This window comes from Artibeus jamaicensis, unplaced genomic scaffold (assembly GCF_021234435.1).
Source record: "Artibeus jamaicensis isolate MK-2021 breed Jamaican fruit bat unplaced genomic scaffold, CSHL_Jam_final contig_65, whole genome shotgun sequence".
NCBI lineage: Eukaryota > Metazoa > Chordata > Mammalia > Chiroptera > Phyllostomidae > Artibeus > Artibeus jamaicensis.
This window is the reverse complement of record NW_026521913.1, coordinates 1,773,119-1,788,120: the sequence shown is the minus strand read 5'-3', so window position 1 is coordinate 1,788,120 and position 15,002 is coordinate 1,773,119. Positions and strand designations below refer to the sequence as shown.

General features: G+C 37.6%; 2 protein-coding genes across 3 annotated transcripts in view; both read right to left on the bottom strand.

Annotated features, from left to right (window-relative positions):
- Nucleotides 1-4,950: 4,950 nt before the first annotated feature.
- On the bottom strand, nt 4,951-10,011 carry SMIM26 (small integral membrane protein 26). Its single transcript, XM_037142985.2, has 2 exons — nt 9,829-10,011; nt 4,951-8,823 (listed from the first exon to the last, which is right to left on the bottom strand). The coding sequence occupies exons 1-2, from the start codon at nt 9,944-9,946 to the stop codon at nt 8,669-8,671; spliced, it is 273 nt and encodes a 90-aa protein (XP_036998880.1). The 5' UTR covers nt 9,947-10,011; the 3' UTR covers nt 4,951-8,668.
- A 4,438-nt stretch (nt 10,012-14,449) lies between these two features.
- SEC23B (SEC23 homolog B, COPII coat complex component) overlaps nt 14,450-15,002 on the bottom strand; it is a 38,686-nt gene continuing 38,133 nt past the window's right edge. For both annotated transcript variants that reach the window (XM_053670938.1, XM_053670939.1), the window contains exon 20: nt 14,450-14,665. In XM_053670938.1, the coding sequence (XP_053526913.1) occupies nt 14,576-14,665 (90 nt within the window). In that variant the 3' untranslated portion in view covers nt 14,450-14,575. The remainder of the gene's footprint in view (nt 14,666-15,002) is intronic.

Here is a 15,002-nt window from a genome sequence, read left to right as displayed (position 1 = left end):
CCCGTCCAACTATCCTCCCAAATTGTTCTTCCCTTGTCTTCCTGCCTCAGTGGCTTCTTAGAAACTAGGCAGAACAAGAGTTGCTGACTAACCCCTGGCTGGTGTAGCTCAGTGGATTGAGCTACATTGTCTGAGCCTGCGGACCAGACAATCGCCGGTGGATTACCAGTCAGGGCACATGCCTGGGTTACAGGCCAGTTCCCTACAGGCCAGTTCCCAGCAGGGGATGCACGAAAAGCAACAAGCAACCATACATTGATGTTTCTCTCTCTCTCCCCTGCTCTTCCCCTCTAAAGATAAATAAATAAAATCTTTTTTAAAAAAAAGAGTTGCTGACTAGCTGACTAAAATAGCTACTTAAAAGTATTCATTTACTTAGCATGTCATTATAGTGCCTAGATGTACAGTGTAATTCTGTAATTCTAATTCTGTTATTCTAATTCTTCCTCTAACACTAATACTTAGCCTACCCCCACCCCTGCAGAGTTGTTAGATTTAGATAGACTAGGTAAAAAGCGCTTAGAAAGCTGCAAAAGACTGTACAAGCATTATTCTACAAATTATCATTGATAAGCATAAGTTCCTCTGAATGTGTCCTCTAATAACATTGGTAAGTGTAGAATGATGAGGATCAGGACAGATTACCCCAAAACATGGCACCTTGGGACACTGAATATTTAAAGCTGGAGGAATGTGAGAGAATAAAAGCAGGAAAGTCACCCCAACCCTCCTCCCTGAAACAGGTCATAAACACTTCATGTGAGAGGTACCATCTCCACACTTAAAAAGCATCCTTATCTCCCAAGAACAAACAACCTTACTAGGGCTCCTCCAATCTACTATAGTTACCTCAGATTACTGGACGTAATCATATTCCTCCACAACTGCCCAAACTTCATCAAAACTAGCATAACCCCATTTGGTGTAGCTCAAGTTGGTTGGAGCAATGTCATGTAAACCAGAAAGGATGCAGATTTGATTCCCAGTCACAGCACATGTCTAGGTTGCAGACCAGGTCCTGGTTGGGGCATGTACAATCCATGTTTCTCACATGGCTCTTTCTCTCCCTTTTTTCCTACCTTCCCCTCTTTTTAAAAATCAAAAAGTATGTCCTCAGGAGAAAACTTAAAAAAAAACCTAGCATAAAAATACTCAAGTCTATTGAGTATTAGAAGAAATGAAGGGTCTTCATTTCTTTATGAAGGCTCCTGTGTCATGTATTGATTAATTAAGTTCAGTCATATGTAAAACAAATAAATTTGTAGGCTTTTCTCCTGTTCATCTGTCTTTATCAGTTTAATTTTCAAACCCACACAGGGACTCTGTAAGTGTTGAGGAAAACTTTTTCTCCTCCTATAAGAGAAAGTATTCAAACAAAAAACAATGAAAGTCATTTGGCTAGAAAAGAATACAAACTAGTATCCTTAAATATTAACACTACACACTAAAGTATATTAATGAAATGACCTAAGTTAACCTCACCAGTAATGAGACAAACATCATGTTCCTTGATACTGTACTGAAACACATCAGTATTGTGTTTTTTCTGCCAAAAATGTATATGTGGGAAAGAAACTTTCTTCTGCCCTCAAGGTTCTTTCAGCTGGTCTAATAATCAAATAAACATGAGTCAAATGAACAAGAGAAAAGTAACCAAATTTAATACATTCACGTTTATGTGGACCCATATACATGCAAGAGTCAGAGACCCTGACATGCATGAGGTTCAAACACAATAAGGGAAACTGGGTATACAGACATTCTGGGGTAGCAATGAGGTAAGGTGCTTTGGGGGCTTTCCAAGGGTCATTGCTACATTTAATAATTAGTAGTTTGCCTTTAACTATAGATAGGTCAAATGTTATCTTTGATAACTTCATATTATGGGTAAATTCCCCAATTCAAGTTCTTCTAGGTAGTTCTGGGGCAGAAATTTCTCAAGCCCATAGCTTAAAAATTGCCGTTAGTCAAAAACAAACAAACAAAAAAACCCCAAAACTACATACCATAAAGGTACATGTTGGAGTGGCTCTTTCTGTATGCCCACAGTTCACCTCTGAAATTTCCCTGGAAATTTCACATTCCAGAAGCTGGGTTGATAGATTGTTCTGAAACCAATCTGTCTTGAGAAAGGTTTAGTTCAGTTCGTTATCTCATTTTAGAAGACAGTAATGCCAGTGGGCTCCTAAAATTAAGCCTGTGGTGCAATTATTTAATAAAAAGTATCCTTATGGAAACAAGAAAAACAAAGGTTAATGATTGGAACACACTATAATCTGTTTCTCAGTTCTGAAAGCAGGCAGTTGAAAAAATTTCTACGTAGGTGTCTGGAATCATCTTCAAATTGAGTGAAGGCAGGCAGTTGCAGTCTGATAGATTCTCCTGGTCTGCAGTTTAAATGTCTCTGTTGATCTTTCTACAAGAGACATAAAGATTGCATATATGAACTGTTCTGGCAATTTCTCTGAAATCTATTTTTGCTGTGGCCTTGGGAAAAGGCACTTTGAGTTCTCAATGATTCCAAGTAAAAAGATGAAAGAAAAGTTAGAAATGGTTTGGAGAGTGACAGACAGATGTTGGAGGGAACTAGAAAAATTAAAGACCCAGTTCAGTTTACTAAAACAAAACAAAAATTCAAAAGATAATTAACAGACTTCCGGCCAAGATGGAGGCATAGGTGGAAACACTGTGCATCCTCATACAACCAAGTTTAAAGACAACAAAGTTTTAGTAACAAAAAATGCAACCAAAACACAGAAAATTGAACTGTATGGAAGTCCGACAACACCGAACCATTTAGCCAAACTGGTAAGAGGGGCGGAGTCAGCAGCTGGTGAAGTGGAATTGGGCAGGCAAAAGCGGCCTGCCGAACCCAGGAGCGCAGGTGGCAGTTGGCGAATTCCAGATGTGGGGTGACAGTGGGCAGACCTAGTGAGGGTGCTAGGCAGCTGGCTGACCACAGTCACACATTCACACACAGACAAACCAGGCAAAGGAGCAAGCAGTGAGACAGATCACACAGGCTAGGGCCCCACCTCCAGGAGTTAAAGCCTGAAAGCACCAATTGGAGAAACTTTTGGGGTTGAGGTACCGGGAAAAGCTCCCAGGCTCACAGTTTGTTGGAGAGACCCACAGGGTCCTGGAGGGTGCACAGGGCCACACACCCGGGAGCCGGCACCAGAGGGGCTCGGTTTGCTTGTGGGAAGCATCAGAAAGGACCAAAATCTGAGAGAGAGGAACAAACACAATTGCCCCTCTCTGACCCCACCCCCACATAAAGCGTCAAAACCCAGCCACCTGAGTGGCCCCGCCCTGGTGAACACTTAAGGCTCCGCCCCTTATACATAATAGGTGCAACCTGACCAAAACATTATGGCTCAAGCAGAAAAAGAGCTCAAAGCCCCAGAGCCAATACTTTTAAGCAACCAAAAAATAGCCAAACTATCAGATGCACAGTTCAAAACACTGCTGATCAGGATGCTCACAGAACTGGTTGATTTTACTCACAAATTAGAGGAACATATGAAGGCTAAACTAATTGAAATGAAGAGAAATGCACAGGAAACCAATAGTGATGGAAAGGAAACTGGGACTCAAATCAAGGGAGTGGACCAGAAGGAAGAAAAAAATGATCAAACAGAAAAGAATGAAGAAACAAGAATTGGAAAAACGAGGAGAGGCTTAGGAACCTCCAGGACATGTTTAAACATTCCAACATCCGAATTATAGGGGTACCAGAAGGGGAAGAGGAATAGCCACACATGGAAAACTTATTTGAACAAATAATAAAGGAGAACTTCCCCAATCTGGCAAAGGAAATAGACTTCCAGGAAATTCAGGAAGTTCGAAGTCCCAAGAAAGTTGGACCCAAGGAGGAACACACCAAGGCACATCATAATTACATTAGCCAAGATTAGAATGGAGAGAATCCTAGAAGCAGCAAGAGATAAGGGGACAGTCACCTACAAAGGACTTCCCATCAGACTGTCAGCTGATTTATCAAAGAGACCTTACAGGCAAGAAGGGGCTGCAAAGAACTATTCCAAGTCCTACATCCAAGATTGCACTATCCAGCAAAGCTTTCATTTAGAATGGAAGGGCAGATAAAGTGCCTCCAAGATAAGATCAAATTCAAGGAATTCATCATCACCAAGCCCTTATTATATGAAATGTTAAAGGGACTTATCTAAGAAAAAGAAGACAAAAAAGATGAACAGTGAAAGGACAGCAAACTCAGATATTAACAAACACACCTAAAACAAAAGCAAACTAAGAGGACAGCTAGATCAGGAGCAGAACCATAGAAATGCAGATCACATGGAGGGTTAGCAACAGGGCAGTGGGAGGAGGAGAAGGGGGGAGAAGGTACAGAAAATAAGTAGCATAGATGGTAGGTAGAAAATAGATAGGGGGGAGGGCAAGAATAGTATGGGAAATATAGAATCTAAAGAACTTGTGACACATGAAGATAAACTAAAGGGTGGGAAGGGTGGGGGAGGGGTGTGCAGCATGGAGGGGAATGAAGGGGGGAATGGGACAACTGTAATGGCATAATCAATAAAATATATTTTAAAAAAAGAAGATAATTAACAGCACCAAAGTCTAATATCCCAAAAGTATATTACACTTTCTATTGAAACATAATTTTTACCTGTAAAATCTTTACCAAAGATAGCCAAACTAACACTCATTTATTTGCAAAATGTTACTTCAATAAACTTTAAAATATAAACTGATTTATATAAGCCCAGCGAGAATAGTAACAAATATATTTCTATAAATTATGTTTTTATAAACAAATCTAGAAGAATTCTGGTGTACTAATTCACAATTCCTTGCTCCTGTTGTAAAAATTTCTAGTTTTTACTAAAAATTAGAATTTTTAAAGGTTAAGAAATCCGCATAGGCTTTTAAATCAGCTGTGCCAGAATTTTTCTTAAGGAATCTCAGGTTGAACTTTAAAAAGCCTCTCAAGGCCAGAAAAGCCACAGGAAGAACTTGCCATCGGATGTTGCCTGTATTTATAGATTTGGGTGAGTTCCTCTCTTCTCAAGCTCCCCAAAATATCCTGAGGTTTCTGCACCTGCCAAGAAGTGACATTCTTTACTCACCTGGTAATGCTGTTAGTAATGTTTAAGCAAGATACTAACCCAATATTTCCAAGGGTTTTTATTGACTTCCATCAGTCAATCTCAAAGCTGTCTGGTCATATCTGAGTCTATGCACGTCTCACTCAATATGACATTCCAGTCCAATCCTTGAAATACAACTAGTTTCCAATTGTCTCCTGTTCTACGAACAAATTCTTACTGAACTTATGCAAATAACAACATTGACATGAAAATCAGAACTCTCACTGCAAGTTTCCAAATTATGGAGGAATCAAGTAGGGAGAAAAAGACAACTTTTTCAATTTTGTTTACAAAGGCATGGTTTACCAAGTTGCTCTAATTCATAGCTAGCTTTAGAAAAAAATTCTTATACATTGAAAAAAACCTAGCAATGTTGCAAACAGAAAGTCATAAAAATTGTAATCATCCTCATTAGTTCATTCAGTCCCATGTAATTAAAATTTCTGCTTAAATCCAGTTTTTCATTCATTCTCTCAAGTTTGCCTGATAATAACCAAGGGTGATAGGGGTCAGTGATAATTCTAAGTTTTTAGGTCTGCATCAAAGCTCATATGATTCGCTCAGAGATGACTGAAGGCATACCCCAAGTGGGGAACACATTTTCTAACGGTGTGTTTGACACTGTGAGGATATCAGCCTTTGAGTAGGGAAAAGCTTTAACTCATCCTGGAAACATACCAGGAACATCTTGATAACCCATACTAAACAGCAGTTGAATAAAGTTCAGCTTAAAAGTATCATGGTGATGAAGGAATGCAAAAGAAAAAAGAAAATACAACAGGTTTTTGCCAGGAGCCTGAAAGAACTAAGTGGCCACCTTGGGTTTCCTGTAGCCCTGACTATTCATTCAATTTACAGCCATTGTTTACCTTTACAATATACACTGGAAGATTAACACCGCTTATTTTATAATGCTTCTCATGCAATTTAACATACCAAATAAGTCTAATTAGTTTTAAAATTTTTTGTAAAGAGAGAAAACAAATCTTTTGAGGTGTTCCAGGGGCCCAGATTTGGGCATTTGACTAAATAGGATTTTAAGTCATTTGACTGAACACTTAATTATCCATTTAACCAAAGTGACAATAAAAATTTGCAAAGACAAAAACAGAAATTTACGTAACTGTTAGCAAAACTTAGTAGTTCTTACTATTGAGGAAATTCAGTTTTCTTAAGTAATCAAGGACATGATTAAAACCCAGCATAAGCCCTGGCCAGGTGGCTCAGTTGATTGGAGCTTTGTCCCATACACCAAAAGGTTATGGGTTCAAGTCTCAATTAGGGCACATACATAGGTTGTGGGTTTGATCCCCAGTCAGGGTATGTACAGCAGGCACAGATATGCCATAGGTATGTACAGACTGATGTTTCTCTCTCACATCGAGCTTTTTCTCTCTCCCTCCCCCCTACTGTCTAAAATCAATAAATATATCCTAATGTGAGGATTAAGAAAAAAAGATAGTACAAAACACAGAAAATTATTTTGATAGAATAACTTTTGCTTTCCAGGCAGAAAACAATTTCAAAGTATCAGTAGCAGACTAACATTCTAAGAAAACTGTTCTTTTTAGCAGAGAAAATCAAATTGTAATTCTATATCAGCTTACTTTTGATATTTAAATTCACATAATTTTATTTCAATCTTATTCAGCTTCACTACTCAGATAAACTTTCCTTCCTCAAGATTCATTTTTCAGCCCTGGCTGTTGTGACTCAGTGGACTGAATGCCAGCCTGTGAACCAAAGGGTTGCCAATTCAATTTAGTCAGGGCACGTGCCTGGGTTGCAGGCCAGATACCCAGTTGGGGGCATGTGAGAGGTAACCACACACTGATGTCTCTCTCCCTCTTTCTCCCTCCCTTCTCCTCTCTCTAAAAATAAATAAATAAAATATTTTTAAAATGATAAAATCTAAAAAAATAAAAATTAAAAAATTAAAGATTAACTTTTCATAAACTTTCTTCAACTTTCAGTATCTCTAGCCATTCGGAAATAATTAGGACAGCTCTGGCTAATATGGTACAGCAGACTAAGTGCCAGCCCATGAACCAAAGGGTCACTGGTTCGATTCCCAGTCAGGGCACATGCCTGGATCGCAGGCCGGGCACCAAGTAGCAGGTGCTTGAGAGGCAAGAACACACTGATGTTTCTCTCACTCTCTGCCTCACTTCCATGCTCTCTAAAACTAAATAAATAAAATTTTAAAAAAAGTCAGGATAAAATTACTTTCTCTTAATGAAAACACATTTCCATATCTTATACTTTTTTTAAGCCAAATATATCCTATTTCTCTTGCATACTAGTGGCTTTCTATATTGTACCTTTAATTACATGTATTAAAACTCTTAACCTTAAAAATCATAATTTCTAGTAAAAACTAAGGAGCAAGGAATTATAACCTATTATACCAGTATTCTTTAAAATTAATAAATTTATAAACACATTTTATAATTTATAGAAATATCTATTTCGTCACAACACAAAATTTTTTTTACTGTGGCACAAAACATGTTTACCAATAAACTCAAATATCTTTATTTCCTCTACAAAAAGCAAAAAGTAATCACTTCTTGGCCTTTTGGCTAAGATCAAGTATAGAAGCAAAAAAGTAGGTATACCTGTGTTCAGTATTTGATACAGTATCTTATTTGAAAATTGTCTAGATATTCAATGAATGTCATCATTTAATTTAGCTAGCAAGAGTTTAAAGTTTCAAGTTACCAAATTACCATAATTGGGAAACCATTTTTAAGTACATGTATGTCAACCTAAGAATGTCCAAACTTATAGAAAATTATGAGCTTTTTTTTGAGCCAGAGGAGGCAGGGTCAGTGAGTGGCTAGTTGCATTCCAGTTCCTGGTGTCAGGCCCTCCTAAAACTGCTACATGATCTGCTTTAATTCTGAATTGTACATATACATTTTTGACAAACACCACCATGATTTAAGCTCACTTATGTGGATTTGTGACTCACAACCAAGAGACTAGTGAAGAGTACTGGTGCAGCACTTAGGTCAGAAACCATGTTCTCCCAATTTAGTATTCCCTGTGTCTAGAATATTGGTAGTCACAGTTGGGATTTAATCCACACCCATTGTGGTCCTAAAGACCAAGTAGATTTAAATCCTAATGTACTCACCAAGCATCCAATAGTACCCAAAGGGCTGCTAAAAATCCCAAACTAAACATGGAGATTTGCTGAATCTATCCTTAAATGGACCACTCAAAGCCATGACTGACAGCAACATAAAGAAATATAATGTTCAGGAACTAGTTTCAGAAAGCAAGCTTACAGACAGACAGTCAATGTAAAATTTCACTTCAACCTTTCACTCATGTAAGTATAGAGGGACATTTCTTGAATATACAAGTTTACTTTGCCTCAAGGAAATATTTATTGCATATTATTAGTAATGATATTTATGGCAAAATTAAATTAAATGTATACACTTTCCACAAACATGAGATGAAAATCAAGGCATCTATCAAATTTATAATCTGAACCAAAGTCCTGGTTTCCAGAATTCAGCAGTCAATCATGATTCTGGTCCACCACCCCCAGTCCATGATTTCCAATAGTTGAGGATCTTCTCAGTAATTGGAACAAAATCTTCTTTATATGTGACAATCGTTTCCACATAAAATCCTTTTGGGGGTTCAGTTATTTCTTCCTTTTGCTCTAATTCACCACCTTTAAAAAACATGGAAAACCTGAATTATTAACTTTTAACTTAGGGAGTAGTCATTAAAATTATTTAGTAAAGTCTTGGAAATAAAATAAACTAAGGTAAGAATTACTTGGCTCAGGGAATTCATTTGTTGAGACATCTTTTGTTCTACTTCACTTAAAAAAAAAAAATCACCGGAATTATTAACTTCTAACTTAGAATAGCAGCCATGTAAATTATTAGTAAAGTCTTGTAAAAAAAACTAAAGAATTACCCCCATCTCCATTAGCTTCCTGACATTTCCTTTGTGTAAAAAAGAAAAATAAATAAAATGTGACCACTATAGACACTGAAATGTATTTACGCTGCATACTGGAAAAGTGTACTTTCAGGCCACTGATAAGATATATTTAACATCATACAACTACTCATTTAAAATGTAAGATTGAGTAACTTTTTGTATATTCAAATCTGGACAACCAGCACAACAACAAATTTTTACATTTTCATCCACAAAAAGAAACCCCATACTCTTCGCTGTCAATCCCCATCACTCCTCCCATTAAGCTCCAGGCAAACACAAACCTACTACAAATAACTGTTATTTCCAAGCACATCTTTTAAAACTAACGGATTTCCTTTCCTCCCTATAAATGGGAAGGTTTTAATATTCCTTAGCTGGCAATAAGTGCTGAAATTGGTCGCCAAATGAGAGGAGGGCTAATGTTACAGTAACACCACCGTCCAGTGTCTGAAAATTCCAATTCAAACGTTACACTGATTCTTCAAATTCTTAGTATAAGGGACGGCCTCATTCAAAATAAATAAACAAACACACAAGACTTAGGTAAGAGGATTTAAAATGTACTTCCTAGCAGATATCCTTACAACAAACCGCTCTAAGCAACCGTCCCCAAATTCTTCAGAGTATCTAGGTCTGCCGGGACAGCGAAGCCGCTCTTATGACCCCTAAGCACGCCTCACGGACAGCTCCGTGTCTAGTGGAAGGTCAAGCTGGAGACCCGTACCTAATGGCTTGCTCTTTTTCCGACCGAAGAAAATCAAGGAGCCCAACGTGGTCCAGGCACCCAAAGCGTAGACAGCAGACATTCGCCTGTACCAAGCGGAGGCCTGCTCAGCACGCATCGCGCTGCTGGGGAAAACTGCGACTCCCGAAGACTCGGCGTAGGCGGAACTTCCGTCCAACGCATAACAACCGCCTTGACTTCCTCCAATGGAAAGCTGGCCCAATTACTTCCTGGGGCGTGTAGTTCGGCGGTGGCGTCCAGGATTGGATTCAGGTGAAGCTTTGCCTCGGGTGCTTTTTGTGCTTTACAGCGAAAGAACGTCCTTGCATGCCCAAAGACCTACTAAATGACAATTTCTCTGAGTTAAACTTCTCACGTGTAAAATTGTTTTGCCTCAACAGGCTACAGATGGTATTTGTAAAGGTTAATTCCATTTCCCCTCCAGCTCAGATTTGCGATGATACCACCTGTCTCAGCCCGCAAACTCATCTTCACCATTTTCTTTTCTGGAGCCTGTTCCTCCACGTCACGGCTAATCTCTCCACTACGTTCTGGGTCCCATTCTTTCTTCTTTCCTCTGGGGCCTTTCCCATCAGTTACACCATGATTCTCCTCCACCTCCCACTTTTTCATTTTTTTTGATTTGTACCCTTCATCATACAAATGTACCCATATCGCAAAAATATCTTCGTCTGCGTCCACCTTCTGCTTTTCTCTTACCCGTACATTTCTTCAAAGTACAATCTACCCCTACTACAACAGACCAAACAACTTGATCGCGAAAGTGCTGTGCTTGACAGAGTGGACACTCAATAAATTGCCCTAGATAGTAACCACTTTTCAGCCATAATCAAACTTGATTTTTAAAGCATTTGACACCACAGACCCCACCTGCTCCTTTTATGGCTTCAAAAACATCTGTTGTACATCTGAATCTTTCAGGGATCTTTCTACTTCTGCCTATTCTTTAGAAATTGGTGTTTTGCCACACACAGAAATTGACTCTGAGTGGATCATATAGGCCGAAATTAAAAACACAAATCTGGAAAGAAAAACAAGAGAAAAAATCTTTGCCACCTTAAGATAAGCAAAAATTTCTTATGTTTCTTAGCACTAAACAAGAATTGAGAAGTCGGATATTTTCAAAATTAAAATTTTTTGCTCATCAAAAGTCGAAATTAAGAAGATAAAAGTCGGGAGTGGGGAGGGGATGATACTAATTGATGTTTCTCTCCCTCTCTCCTTCCCTTCCCCTCTAAAGATAAATAAATAAAATTTAAAAAAAAGAAGATAAAACAATCAATAGAATATTGAAAATACATAGAGTTGACAAAGAATTTGTATCCACAATATATAAGAACCCTTACAACTCAGATATAAAGATATCCATAGTGAATGGATAAATCAAATGTGCTATACTGCTCAGCAATAAAAAGGAACTACTGGTACATGCAACTACATTGATGAATCTCAAATGTATGGTGCCATGTGAAAGCCAGGCACATCAGAAACCAGACATAAAATTCTAGAAGCAAGTTAATCTGTACTGGGACAAAGTTGGCCAGTGGTTTTTCTAGGGCTGGATGTGCAGAAAGCAAGGAATAAACGTGGGGCTTAAGGAAACATGGGGACAATGGACATGTTCATGCATGTTGATTGTGGTGGTTCCATTTGTGTACACAAACTTGTCAAAACTTATTGGATTGTGCACTTTAAATAGGTGAAGTTTATTGTATGTAAATTGTACCTCAATAAAGTTAAAAACAAAACAGAAAAGTCGGTATTCTCTTCCAAGCTTCCTTCTTTGCTCTTCCTGAGCAACTTTACTCGTTATTTACTTTACATATTAATGACTCTCAAATCTACTCAATTCTTCTGAAAGCAAATCTATATTAGTTACTTCCAACCTGCTGGGCATTTTCACTGAGATATCCCACAAGCTCCTTAAAATAACAATGTCCAGGATTAAATTTATCAATGTCATTCTCCCCCAACAGTAATGAAACCTATCTTTTTCTGTAATTCTCAGAAAGATCACATAAGCAAGAAACCTTGACTCAACTTCTTACCTAACATCCCACCTATAACCTGTCTAAACACACACCTCTGTTCAGACCTCACTTGGATTCCAGCCTCCTCCCATCTATTCTATCATTCTGCTAGAATTTCTAATATCTGTAATTGATCATTTGACACCCTAAGGTAAACCAGCTTTCTTTGCCTGTAAGATGGAATTCAGAGTCCTCATTAGACACACAGGCTCCATGTTCCCTTCTTGGGTTGCCTGTTATCCACAGAACACCAACCTCTACTTCCACGTTTTATCTGGATATAATAATTTTCTACATTAGGTCATCTCAAGGCGCCTCTTCTTCTTCCAGCACAACTCATTTTCACTGGAGAGAATACCCAAGTATGCTGAGTCTATCATATTCTTGTTAATTTGAAATAGAAAGGCCTGAGGACTGTTTCAGTCTTTATTTGTATACACAGTTCTATGTATTCCTCTATATGATCTAACTCATTCAAAAATTTTATCCAAAAAAATTTTTTAAATATCCCATGGAAAAGCTACAGAAAATAAAAGTCCTTGGTATTTAAATATAACCGCTTAATACATTACAATAGGACACCCTCTCAACAATGCAACCCTAGCTGGTGCGGCTCAGTGGATTGAGTGCTGGTCTTAGAACCAAAGGTTCATCAGTTCGAATTCCCTGTCGATTCCCTCCCTGCACATGCCTGGGAGGCATGCAAGAGGCAACCACACATTGATGTTTCTCTCCCTCCTTTCCCCTCCTCTCTAAAAATAAATACATAAAATCTTTTTTAAAACAAAGAATGCAAAGCAGAGGCAAAAAAACAATACATTAAAAATTCCAAAGACAAAGCATCAGAATCAATTTAGATGGTCCAACAACTAATTAATATTTCCCAGCTTTTTTTACATAGCACCTATTATAATAAATTAATTGCACCTATTACAATAAATCTAATATAATTCACTTCTACTTTTTTATTGCTGGTCTTCCCTTACTAGAATGTAAATTCCAAGAGGACAGGAATGTTTGTCTCATTGGCTACCTTCCCAGTGCCTAGACTACTCCTTACAGAGGAAATGCTTAACAATTACTTCTTAAATGAATGAAATAGTTGCTCCAAAATTCTGAAAGATAAATTTATTTGGGGTTTAGAATTTTACATTCAGCAAAGCTGTCAATTACAAAGAGAAAATAGATTCAGTGGATTATCCTCCATGTACTGATACTTTTTTGTTGTTTTAGGAAAAGTCATGTAAAATTGAAAAATGACTAAGGGACAAGAAAGACTAGAACTAACCCACAAGTCCAAAAAAAAAAAAAATTCCTGGATGACAACGGTCACAATTGGTCTATGTTTAAATGGAACATCAGTAACCTCTAAAGAATACTCCATTCAGTAGAATAAGAAACCGGAAGTCCTTAACAGAGAACAAAACCTTCTCTAAAAAAAAAAAGAAAGAAAAAAAATTCTAAGGAAAACAACTAATATAAGTCATAATCCAAAAAGGAAGCAAACCAACCTGTAGAGTATGGACTCTTAAGAAAAGTGATTTTGTCATTAAGAATGTTGTCCTTCAAGTGGCATGGGAACCGGGACATCAAACCCCTGGAGAGAAATGTAATACCACCTGACTGGGACATGAATGATATTTATATTATGACCACTGTGTAAAGATAATCTTTATTAGTTATCAACTTCCAGAATCATCTTTGAGACAAAAGACATAGCTATGGTTATAGGTTGAAATGTAAATTTTACCAACCTTGTTAATATAAATATAAAGGTATAGTTGATCAAATCTAAATGGTAGAAAGATCTTCAAATCCTCATTCTTAAAAAATGAAAATTGAGAGATACTGGCTAAAATTGATACATTAACAACAAAAAGTTTGAAAGATTAAAAAAGGTCACCTCTGAAGAGTAGGGTCTAGGCTTATGGAGTGGAGAAAATTGTTATTTGTTATAAGTTCTATAGGTTAGGGTTTTTTTAATATTTCTCTCTTTACTATGCATATATTATACTTTGATTAAAAAGCAATACCTGTTAAAATTATTTTACTTGTGCCCAAGATAAATGTGTTATCACTCTCTTAGATCCACTTCTGCCCATCATCCACTCTTAATGTCTACCTAGGTGAGACTGTTTACATGGTACATTACATGTGGGTTAGGGACAGTGCTACTCGAGACCAGACTCCCTCAATGAAGTTTTACATATCTGAAACTTTTCCTTGGTCTGTTACCATTTAGATAGTAAACAAGTTCAGGAAATATCTCTTGGGTGAATCACTTAAAAAACACATATGCATACTCACAGAGATCCCAGGAAATCAAATTTGTATCAGCATTATTTTAGCCAGTGCTTTCTTCATTCAAATTTATTTCCTTCCTGACCATTATGGTTTTTCATCTAAGCAGGCTGCCAAAACACATTACCTTTGCTTTTACATAGACTGCAAAGTTAGATTACAAAAAGCATATAAACATGTATTAAGTACCAAAACATTTATGGACTTGTAATTTTATGAGGGAAGAAAAGGGGTACATATAGGAAAAACAAATAAATTATAAAGTTACATACAACACTGCCTTTAATTATTTATTTAAATGCACAAAAGTAAAAGGAATGTTATTAAGCCTTTATGAACAATTACGAACACAACTGACAGTTTCTTTCTTTTCAATTTCCAGCTAGCACACCAGCTTAAGAGGCACTGGAGACAGCCAGTTTCTTCAAATGATCCATGAATACCTGCAAGCTAACGTCGTCAGTTAGGATGGGTGCTCCTGATTCCTGAAATTTAATGATAAAGGTTTATTGGCAGGATATCTTTAAAACTGTTTAGAATTCATGAGTTATTAAGGACTCAGAATATTCATAATTGTCCCCTCTGCTATAAGTACTCCCACCAGCCCCCTCTAGCTAGCCTAGATAACTAATTCTTTCAACTGAAAGATCAATTCCTCACAAAACCCTTCCCTGACCAACTTGAGCTCAAGCCATGCTGACACTAGACAGTTCTGAGTATGCTCTTCTATTTCCCCTCTCCACAGTTCTGATGACTTATCCTGAGCCTGGACCCCACCAGGCATAAACTCCTAGAGGCCTGCACACCCTGCCGCCCATCTTC

Excerpts from the sequence above, each read along its gene's own strand:
- SMIM26 (XM_037142985.2), bottom strand. The coding sequence starts at position 9,946 with ATGCGTGCTGAGCAGGCCTCCGCTTGGTACAGGCGAATGTCTGCTGTC. Across the intron at positions 8,824-9,828 it reads GAAAAAGAGCAAGCCATTAG|GTGGTGAATTAGAGCAAAAG; the intron begins GTACGGGTCTCC and ends TGTTTTTTAAAG.